The sequence below is a fragment of the Microcaecilia unicolor genome, chromosome 4 (genome assembly GCF_901765095.1).
Source record: "Microcaecilia unicolor chromosome 4, aMicUni1.1, whole genome shotgun sequence".
Classification (NCBI taxonomy): domain Eukaryota; kingdom Metazoa; phylum Chordata; class Amphibia; order Gymnophiona; family Siphonopidae; genus Microcaecilia; species Microcaecilia unicolor.
The window spans coordinates 130184775-130196862 of NC_044034.1; the positions used below are offsets into that span (position 1 = coordinate 130184775).

General features: G+C 44.6%; 1 protein-coding gene across 1 annotated transcript in view; it reads right to left on the bottom strand.

The window, feature by feature from the left end:
• Positions 1–12088, bottom strand: part of RBM26 (RNA binding motif protein 26) — a 492900-nt gene that overhangs the window by 232737 nt on the left and 248075 nt on the right. The window contains 2 exon segments of the mRNA XM_030200623.1: positions 3819–3890; positions 4687–4815. Of these exon segments, the coding sequence (XP_030056483.1) occupies positions 3819–3890; positions 4687–4815 (201 nt within the window).

A 12088-nucleotide genomic window follows, 5' to 3' on the forward strand; every position in this document is an offset into this window, starting at 1 on the left:
CAAGCTTGAAAAGGAGGAGGGAATGGTCAGACCAATAAACAGTAACGGAGCGAAGGGAAGAAGGATGGGTAGTGAAATCCTGTGATACAAGAATAAGATCTAAAATGTTGCCTGCATTGTAAGTTGGGAAGGTGACCAATTGATGCATCGAAAGATCAGGCAGGTTAAGAAAGTGTCTAGCCCTATTGTTACTGGGATTGTCTACATGATCAAGGTGAAGGCAGGAGCAGAGATGTGCTTCTTCTACTTTGATTCAGGTTTCTGTAAGGCATAAGAGAGAACAAGCATAATCCTTGATTAATCATCAATGAGAAAAGATTTAGAGCTTAACGATCTGCAATTCACAAGAGAGTACACGATGAGCAAGGGCAGTATGTGGGAGAATTAGAGAGATCTGTGGAGATGAGAATAACTTGTGTCCCTGGGAGAAGGGCCAGTTTCCCCAGAACACAGGAATGGGAAAATAAAGGGGTTGAGGGGAGGTGGTGGAGTGTACAAATGAACTGAGGCACCAAGTAAGCAAGAGAAAAATCACCAGAATCAAGGCTCGCGCAACCAGTATCCTAAAGCATGATGGTAGAAATGCCAGGGGGAAAATAAAAATCAAGCGAGACAACATAGGGTTTTGTTTTGGTTTTTTTAGCGGCACGCGCCATTTCACTGTATTAGACAACACAGAGATCCAAAATATAGTGTATCCGGTTCAGTTGAGCAGTTAGCCTTTGGGGGGGGGGGGGGGGGGGTGAAGTGATACACGGAGGTCAGGAGAGAGGTGGCTCCGGGGAGACACAGCAGAGCGGGCAAACCAGCTGAGATTTGAGGGTCACATTATGCATGCAGGTCAGGAGAAAGGCGGCTCCAGGGAGACACAGCAGAGCGGGCAAACCAGCTGAGATTTGAGGGTCACATTATGCATGCAGGTCAGGAGAAAGGCGGCTCCAGGGAGACACAGCAGAGTGGAAGAACCAGCTGAGATATGGGGGGGTCATAGGATGCACAGAGGTCAGGAGAAAGGCAGCTCCGGAGAGACACAACAGAGCAGGAGAACCAGCTGAGATTTCTGAAACACAAATAGCACAAAATAACTCATACAGTCAAGCAGCACAATAAGTAACATCAGTTTCTTCAATAAGTATATAAAAGCTTACTTTTTTGGTCAAGCCTTTATCTACTTTTAAAATGTTGATGATAACTTTTGGGTTCTAACCACTATTTATAATATGAGCTGATGGGGTCCATGTGTGTGTTTATTGTTGTATTTTTATTTTTAATATTTTATTGTGTATGTAAAATTGTGATCCACCCAGAACTGCAGAATGGTAAAAAAACTGTTTCTTGAATCCAGCCTTCTGAACTAAGCATGAGTTAACCTTCTTGTTTCCAGGTGCTATAGAGATGATGATCTCTCACGGTCTCATCTGTACATTCTTGAGGATTTTGTGAACAGGAACTATCACAGCTTACTTGGGGGACAGGATAAAGGAATTGTAGGATGACATTTCTGTCCTGGGCTCCACCTCTGTTTCTAACTTAAAAAGAATAGCCTCAGCCATTTGCCTTTTAAAACCAATGGAGAGTTCCTCAGGTGGGCAATTTCTCTTCTCGAGTGTTGGAGATGGGTCTGATGGTAAATCTGTTGAACCTTCCTCTTCAAAGAATACCTGCTTTGAGTGGGAAAGTGCGGGGTACAAACGTAATGATAAATAAATAAATAAATAAATAAATACCTCTGGCACAATCAAATTTCAGGAACACTCAAGTCTGACCATGAAAAATACTCCACTGGATAAGTCTGGGTCTCTGCAAGAGCATTAGCGCATCACTGATTTCCAAAGCCTCTGTTAAGCTTCCTCCGTCAATGCACTGGAGACCAACAATCAGTGCAGCCAACATCAACCCTAAGGCCCTTCAAGATCTTAATGTCAATCCCTCTCTTGTAGGCGAGTACATGAATCTAAAAGAACGGTTAAATCACTCTGTGCATCAGCACAGACAACAAAGCTGCAGCATTTTGTCAACCAAAGAAGCATTCTATCCACTCATCAAATCTCTTAATGAGTTACTCCTCAAAAGATGCCATAAACAAAGGCATGGAAAGTACAAAAGGAGTAGCCCCATCATCCTGACTCACTTGAGGAGTACCAGATGCTTGGTCTCAGGTCTGTGGAGGGTGTTACCTTTCTAATACTGTGAAGGATGAGCAATCCTCATGTCAGGGGGACTTCAAGGATACCAGTGACCATAGTGCCTTGGAGCCATGTTAGCCTCCACCTGGCGCTTGGCATCACAAGCCCTCAGTGTCAAAGAAGGCAAGGTCAAATCCTTCCTCTTCAGGCAGGACCTGGAGAATGATCAGTACTGATGGTCTCTACCGATGCTCCATGTCAAGGGTAAACGTTGCACTCTCAATGCAGCCCTGAAATCCATGGAGACTAATACTTCTGATGCTAACAGACTGGAAAGATGAAGACTGAGGTGCTGCTGCATGATAGATGAGAATATGCAGTAAGGTGGCACTAAAGTTTCCTGTGCATGATCCCATGCAGAGGACTTGCTATACTGCTTGCCCTGGGAGAGATACATTTAAAAGATAAATAAGATTCCATCAGAAGAAAAATGTTGCTGTAGAGTTACATAGGAAGTCTCATTTTAACAGATCAGTAAAGTACTCATCAATCTTTCTGCAGCTATGACCCCAATTCAAGCAGCTGCAGAAAACGCGCAACCCCAGGGTGGCACAGAATAATGATGTCCTATGGAGCGCCCTCCCAGGTTGTGACCCCCAAAACAAGTTTTGTTTGTGGATGCAACCTCCCCAGTCTGGGAAGTTCTAGATTAGCTTATGTTCTATAACTTATGAATAAACACAGCATGGGAGAAACTCAATGCAGATATCCATGATAAAAGTTAGTTTCTGTCTCTTGTCTTTTATGCTCCCAGAGCATATCTCACCATCTGAGGCATTTAACAGCAACATAGGACACAGCATGGGAGAAAATCAATGCAGCTATCCATGGCAAAAGTTAGTTCCTGCCTCGTTGTCTTTAATGCTCCCAGAGCATATCTCACCATCTGAGGCATTTAACAGCAACATAGAACACAGCATGGGAGAAAATCAATGCAGCTATCCATGGTAAAAGTTAGTTCCTGCCTCGTTGTCTTTAATGCTCCCAAAGCTACAGTACCATATCTCAACATTTCAGACATTTAACAGCAACATAGGAGCCAAATAGATGTTGTGACTACATAATGCCATACTGAAACACACAAACAGAACTAGTCCTGTCCAAATGCAAACATTAAGATTTGATTTTGTGTGCGCACGCGTGTTCTTCCTGTCCAGCACCTTCTCTCCATTGCGGGCACAGACTTTTGATCATATGGGAATATGTTTGCTTGAAGCAGTATCTGAACATGGTCAACTGCATGTTGTGTTGATAAGATTATTATTTCAGTGTGTTTACTAGGATGGGAATAATGCTTAACAAATAATTAAAATGTCTAACATAGATTATCTGAATAGTAATATAGATGACAGATTGGATTGTATTCATTTTAAAGTTAAAATTATTGACCATATGAGACTGAAATTAAAAAATATGAAGAACTGAACTTTTAATGAATAAATTGCAATGCATCAGTTCTGACAGGAATTTTTAAGCCCGCATGCTTATTTGGGTGTTAACCATTTGGACACAATTCTAAGATGTAATAAGCTGGTATGCAAGGTAAACAAAAAAAAAACATTGTAAGCAGCATATTCACTGGAAAAAGACATCAAAATTGAGGATAAATTTAAATGATGCAATTTTTCTTACTTTTTCAGTTGTTGCAGTAGCTGGTTTAGACACAAAACCCAATCTTTCCTTCACAGATAGTTTAGTTACACTCTAAAAATAAGTCACATAAAAAAATAAATGGTTCTCCAACAACATGCAGCACTGTATGATGAAGAAAACATTCAAGCTAACATTCAGACACACATATTCTGTACATAACTCAAAAGTTAGACAATTATACTGAATTACATATATATTCACACTGCCTCACATAATACACTGGTTGAGATATAAATTATAACAGTCACTGAAAGGAGCTGTAGTAAGGATTACAAGACTTTAGGCTATATGAAATTAAATGTATCCCACTTATATCAAAACAAAAGCAAAACCTAGGCTGGAACAGATTTCTTTGTAGTGCTAATTCGGTTCCTCCAAAACTCTGACATACATACTTCCTTTACCACAAGAGCAGAATGTGGCTCCAGTCTATTTTTCATCTAATACAATAAAATTTGAGAGATTCAAAATGTTAGATTTCAATGGGTCAAATCTATAACAGCCAAAATGTTTTATACATTACCGCTATCTAGTGCCTTAGAAGTAGTCCTAAGTTTTACCAAATATATTTCTTCAAATCTTAATTCTCCCAGCTGAGTCCACTCTATTTTACAGTAAAATTATCACAGCTCTTTAGGACTCCAATGGTTGGATCTACAACCTTTATCAAAATAATTCTAATTTATGTTTATATTGTCAAGTTTATATGATTTGACTGCTAGACTTACATACCAAGAACTGATCCACTAATAAAATATTTCAAATTTCCACCTTCCAATTTACTTTTCCATGGAAAACAAAACAAACAGTAGATAGAAATCTCTAATTATAAATGTAATATAAATACCTGAGCAACCTCTGAACTGGAATTCTGAGTCCCTGTAGGTTCAATATTACTCGAAGGTACTGGCCCTAATCGCTCCTTCACAGATTGCTTCACCATGGCTAATGTGGGTTGTGGAGTAGGCTGTGCAATCTTTAAAAAAATAAAAACATAAAATAGTTTACTACTACTAGTACTCCTTATAGTTTCTATATCATAATCAGCACTGTACAAAAACACACATAAGACAGTCCTGCTTGCGTGACAGAGCTTACAATATATTCAAAACAAACAGCACAAATAAGGGATAAGGGAGTTATGCTTATTATGGAAATGATTAAAACAATATGATATTGAACAAGTGAATAAGGAGTCAATAGTTAAAAGCAGCATCAAAAAGCGGGTTTTTAGCCTGAATTTGAATAAGGTAAGAGACAAAGCGAAGTTACTCACCTGTAGAAGGTGTTCTCCAAAGTGAGCAGAACATATGCTCTCATATATGAGTGATGCCATCAAGAGAGCCCAGAAGCATTATGCTGTACAGCATTCCTTTCCCTTCCGGCTTTTGGCAGGCCCGACCACACAAGCAGCTTCTCACCTGGCCAACTCACTCAGGATCCGCAGTTGGATAAAAAGCATAAAGAATTCAACTCCTAGGGGAGGTGGGAGAGTATGTGAAAACATTTGTCCTGCTGTCCTTGGAGAACATCTGCAGGATGACTAGTTCTCACATGTGGGAAATCTATAGCTACCAGGCTCAATGAAAACAACAGCCAATAAAGGGCTTGCAACAGCAAGGCCAATCAGAACCAATATCATTAACAACAAACTTTCTTGGTCAGAAGGTGAAGCCTGGAAAAGAAAATTACAGGCCTAGGAGGGTATAGTTGGATTCTAGACGCCAATCAAATTCTGCAGAATTGTCTGACCAAACCAGCTGTTGCGTCGGATATTCTGCTCGAAGCAGTAGTGAGATGTGAACATGTGGACTGAAAACCACGTTGCAACTCTGTAAATCTCCTTAATGGAAACTGATCTCGTGTGGGCTACAAACACTACCATGGCTGACATTGTGACCTGTGTGTGACATGACCCTCTAGAGTCAGCCCAGTGAAAGAGAGGCTGTCTGCTAGCCAACTGGATAAAGCGAGGATACTTACCTGTAGCAGGTATTCTCTGAGGACAGCAGGCTTCATATTCTCACACGTGGGTAAACGCCGATCCATGTTGCCTGGTCCTTAAATGCCAAAGTAAAAAATCAGAGCTTTGTGAAGCGCGAGCTGTGTCTGACTGCGCATGCGTGAGTGCCTTCCCGCATGCCATGAGAACGCGGTCCTCTCAGGTTAATTTTTAGAGCAAAAAGAATAAAAATAAAATAATGGAGACAACTTCAAGGAGAGCTGAGTGGGATTGTGAGAATATGAAGCCTGCCCCTCGCAGAGAATATCTGCTACAAGTAAGTATCTTCACTTTATCCAGTTGGCTAGCAGACTTACCTTCTATACATTGATGATAAGCACTAATTGCACTAAGGTGAACCCTTACTGAGTTGGTCTTGAGACCAGACTCTGACAAGTGTAGCAGGTTGCATATTCTCATATGTGGGGAATCCCTTGCATCCAGGTTCACCTAAAACAAAAACATTAACTGGGCTCGAAACTGTGAGAACATAACACAGGTTAACCTAAAACTATATACAATCTGAATGAGGATGCAGCCTGGAACAGAACAAAACGGGCCTAGGAGGGTGGAGTTGGATTCAAGACCCCAAACAGATTCAACAACACTGACTGCCCAAACCAACTGTCACGATGGGTATTCTGCTCAAAGCAGTAGTGAGATGTGAATGTGTGGATTGACCTCAAGTGGGCTAATGACGCAGCCATGGATCTGACATTATGAGCTGTGACTTGATCCTCCAAGGCTAGCCCAGCATGGGTATAAGTGAAAGAAATGCAATCTGCCACATAAATTGAGACGGTGCGTTTCCTGATGGTGACCCCCATCCTGTTGGAATCAAAAGAAATATAAAGCTGGGTGGACTGTCTGTGGGGGTCTTGTCCACTCCATGTAGTAGACTAATGCTCTCTTGCAATCCATGGTGTGCAAGCTATTTTCGCCACGATGGCCATGAGGTTGGGGAAAGAATCTTGGCAAAGCAAATGACTGGTTCAGAAGGAACTCAGACACCACCTTTGGCAGGAACTTAGGGTGTATGCGGAGGACTACTCTGTTGTGATGAAACTTAGTATAAGGTGCATCCACTACTAAGGCCTGAAGCTCACTGACCCTACAAGCTGAAGTAACAGCCACCAAGAAAATGGCCTTCTAGGCCAAGTACTTCAGATGGCAGGAATTCAGTGGCTCAAAAGGAGTTTTCATCAGCTGGGTAAAAACAATGTTGAGATCCCATGACACTGGCGGAGGTTTGACAGGGGACACTGACAAAAGCAAACCTCTCATGAAGCAAACAACTAAACGCCGTCTAGAAATAGGCTTACCTTCTACACGTTGATGATAAGCACTAACTGCACTAAGGTGAACCCTTACTGAGATCATCTTGAGACCAGACTCTGATAAGTGTAGAAGGTACTCAAGCAGGGACTGTGTAGGACAACAGAGGATCTAGGGCCCTGCTCTCACACCATACGGAAAACCTCTTGAATTTAAAAGAATAATACCTCTTAGTGGAATCTTTCCTGGAAGCCAGCAACACCCGGGAGACACCCTCCGAAAGACACAAAAAAGCAAATTCTAGGCTCTCAACATTCAAGCCGAGAGAGCCAGAGATTGGAGGTTGGTATGCAGAATCCGTTCAGAACTCTGCTGCCCGTCTTATCTTCCACCTAGACCGATATGCTCATATCACCCCTTCTCCTCAAGTCACTTCACTGGCTTCCGATCAGGTACCGCATACACTTCAAGCTTCTCCTACTAACCTACAAATGCACTCAATCTGTAGCCCCTCATTACCTCTCTACCCTCATCTCCCCTTACGCTCCTACCCGTAACCTCCGCTCACAGGACAAATCCCTCCTCTCAGTACCCTTCTCCACCAGCGCCAACTCCAGGCTCCGCCCTTTCCGCCTCGCCTCACCCTATGCTTGGAATAAACTCCCTGAGCCCATACGCCAAGCCCCCTCCCTACCCATCCTCAAATCCCTGCTCAAAGCCCACCTCTTCAATGTCGCTTTCAGCACCTAACCATTGTACCTCTATCCAGGAAATCTAGACTGCCCCCAATTTGATTGACTGCACTTTTTGTCCTTTAGATTGTAAGCTCCTTTGAGCAGGGACTGTCCTTCTTTGTTAAATTGTACAGCGCTGCGTAACCCTGGTAGCGCTTTAGAAATGTTAAATAGTAGTAGTAGTAGAAGCGACCCCAGCAAATTCTAGGCTTTCAACATTCAAGCCGAAAGAGCCAGAGATTGGAGGTTGGGATGCAGAAGTGACCCCTTGTTCTGAGTGTTGAGGGCAGGAAAATACTCCAATCTCCACGGTTCTTCAAAGGATAATTCCAGAAGAAGAGGGAACCATATCTGCCGTGGCCAGTATGCTGCAATCAGAATCATGGTTCCGTGGTCTTGCTTGAGTTTCAACGAAGTTTTTCCCACTAGAAGTATGGGAGGATACGTATACAGAAGACCTGTCCCCCAAATGAAGAGGAAGGCATCTGATGCTAGTCTGCTGTGGGCTCGGAAGATCTTGTGGGCCATGCCCATGTGAAGAGACCACTCATGTTGTTACATTATCCTGCTCAGCCTGTCGCCAGGGTGTGGTTTGCTTACCGATGCTCTTGATGCTGGTGCGACACTCGACATTGATGCTGAGGCAGACATCGAGGAACCAGACCTGGCTCCAAAAATATTTTCACACTGAGCTTCCTAGGAAACCTGGGTCCTCTTATTCATACGAAAACAGAGAACACAGTTAGCAGGGCTATGGTCAGGCCCAAGACATTGCAGACATCAAGAATGGGTGTCCTTTTGCAAGATGGTCCTGTTGCACCAGATACAACGCTTGAAGCCACTGGAAGTATTCATGGACTTGGAGGGGAAGACCTCGCCAGCCAAATCAAACGACTCGATGGTGAAGGGGCGAAGTCACGAAAAAAGGGAGTACCCAACTGGAGTCGGTGCCTAAAAGCCCACGTCGAAAATAAAGGAAACAAATGCAGGCAAAAAAGTACTAATAAAATAAGGGGTGCAGTCAGTCTAAGGTGTGGCATTGTGCTTTCATCAGGATGGACATGAGGTTTCAGGAAAAATGTTGGAAGGACAACTTATTGATTATTATGTAACTCCAACACTACCTTAGGAAGGAACTATTCTTATGATGAAACTTTGTTTAAGGCAGATCCACTACTAGGGCTCTGCAACCTGAAGTGACTAACACCAAAAATAAGACCACTTAGGTCGGATACTTTAGATAGAAAGAGTCAAATGGCACAAAAGGAGCTTTCATCAACTGGGTGAAGATGACCGAGAACCCATGACACATTGGGAGTTTTGATGTGGGGTTTTCTCAGAAGCAAACTTTGATAAAACGAACTAGAGGCTGCACAGAGATGGACTTACCTTCTACACAGTAATGTTAAGTGCTAATTGAACTGAACTGAACCCTTACGGAGTCTTCAAACTACACTCACAGAGGCATAGAAGGAATTCAAAAAGACATAGGGAAGACAAGAAAAATAATCTAGGGCCTTGCTCTCACACCAGGCAGCAAACCTCGTCCATTTGAAAGTGTACACTTCTTAGTGAAATCTTTCCTGGAAGCCAGCAGACTTTGGAAATGCCCTGTGGCAGATGAAGAGATGCAATTCTATGCTCTCAACATCCAAACTGGGAGGGCCAGGGATTGGAGGTTGTGTTGCAGAAGAGACCCCTCATTTTGGGTGATGAGGTTAGGGTTCCTTCTTTGGACTGTTTTCTATCTGCCTCAGTCAGTAAGATATGGAAGGAATCATGAAGCCCCAGATCCTGCTTGAGTTTCAGCAGAGTCTTTCCAACCAGAGGGATGGGAGAATACACACAGAGAAAGCCCTTCCCCCAATCCAGGAAAAAGGGCACCTGACTTGTCTGCATTGTGACCTGAGTCTGGAGAAGCTGCATCACCCTATTCAGCCTGTCTGCCAGACTGTAGTCTATACTCACCATGCATGTGGTCCTGAACAGCATTCCATGGTTGGCCCAATGCCACATCGCGACTGTTTCCTGACAACAAGGGGTAAGAACTCGGAACCCTTGCTTGTTGATGTAGTACATGGCAATCTGATTGTCTGTTTGGATTAGAACAATTTGGTTCAACAACCACTTTCTGAAAACCTTTAGAGTATTCCAAATTGCCTGCAGCTCTAGGAGACTGATGTGAAGCTGGGTCTCCTGAGTGGACCAGTGTCCCTCGGTATGAAGCCCATCTACGTGAGCACCCCCATCACAGGTTGGATGCATCTGTGCTCAGAAATTTTGGGGGAGAAATTGGAATGAAAGTCCCAGAATCAAATTGCTCCAAACTGTCCAACAGAAAAGCGACTGCACTGGGGTGACCAAGATGACATCCGCCAGATTTTCCATGGCCTATCACCACTAGGAACCTAGGGTCTGCTGGAAGGGTCTCCCTTCCTTCCTTACTGACTTTGATGCCTGGCTCTCCGTTTTTCTCGAGCCCTCATCCCCATCCCTCATTCTTGGTGACTTCAACATACACACTGATAACCCATCTGACTCATACGCTTCTCAATTCCTCACCCTAACCTCCTCCTTCAACCTCCAACTGAGCTCCACCACCCCTACTCACAAATCTGGTCACTGTCTTGATCTCGTCCTCTCTACTACCTGCTCGCCCTCTAATCTCTGCGTCTCCGCTCTTCCCATTTCTGACCATCACCTGATCACATTCACACTTCATCACCCTCCCCCTCAGTCCCGCCCAACCCTAACTACTACCTCCAGGAATCTCCAGGCAGTTGTCCCCCCCCCCCCCACCTTATCCGCTAGTATCTCTGATCTCCTCCCGTCCATCAGGTCCTCCGAGTCCGTCGACAAGGCTGTCTTCAATTACAATGCCACTCTCTCCTCCACCCTTGACACCCTTGCACCGTCTGTTTCCCGTCCCACTAGGCACACTAATCCCCAGCCCTGGCTTAACCCTTGCACCCATTACCTTCGCTCCTGCTCCCGATCGGCTGAACGCCTATGGAGGAAATCTCGCACCCATACTGACTTCATTCACCACAAATTCATGCTACCCTCCTTCCAGTCCTCCCTATTCCTCGCCAAACAGGACTACTACACTCATTTGACTAATTCCCTCAGCTCTAACCCTCGTCATCTCTTCGGCACCCTCAACTCCCTCCTCAAAGTGCCCTCCGCTCCCACCCCCCCTTCACTCTCTCCTCAATCGCTGGCTGACTACTTCCGCGACAAGGTCCAGAAGATCAACCTCGAATTCACCGCTAAACCTTCTCCTCCCCTTCATCCTATCTCCGACTCCCTCAACCAACCAACCCAGGCCTCCTTCTCCTCTTTTCCTGATATCACCGAAGAGGAAACCGCCCATCTTCTCTCCTCCTCAAAATGCACCACCTGTTCCTCAGACCCCATCCCCACCAACTTACTTACCACCATCTCTCCCACTATCACCCCTCCCATCTGTCATATCCTCAACCTCTCTCTCTCCACCGCAACTGTCCCGGACACCTTCAAGCATGCTGTTGTCACACCGCTCCTCAAAAAACCTTCACTTGACCCTACTTGTCCCTCCAACTACCGCCCCATCTCCCTCCTACCCTTCCTCTCCAAAATACTTGAACGCGCCCCGTTCACAAACGTTGCATTGATTTTCTCGCCTCTCATACCATCCTCGATCCGCTTCAATCTGGCTTTCGCCCACTTCACTCGACAGAAACGGCATTATCCAAAGTCTGTAATGACCTGTTCCTCGCCAAATCCAAAGGTCATTACTCCATCCTCATTCTCCTCAACCTATCCGCCGCCTTTGACACTGTCAATCACAACCTACTTCTTGACACACTGTCCTCTTTTGGGTTCCAGGGCTCTGTCCTCTCCTGGTTCTCCTCTTATCTCTCCCATCGTACCTTCAGAGTACACTCATGGTTCTTCCTCCACCCCTATCCCACTCTCTGTTGGAGTCCTCAGGGTTCTGTCCTTGGACCCCTTCTTTTCTCTATCTACACCTCTTCCCTGGGCTTCCTGATCTCGTCTCATGGCTTCCAGTATCATCTCTATGCTGACGACACCCAGCTTTATCTCTCCACACCTGACATCACTGCAGAAACCCAGGCCAAAGTATCGGCCTGCATATCCGACATTGCTGCCTGGATGTCCAACCGCCACCTGAAACTGAACATGGCCAAGACCGAACTTCTTGTCTTCCCACCCAAACCCACTTCCCCTCTACCTCC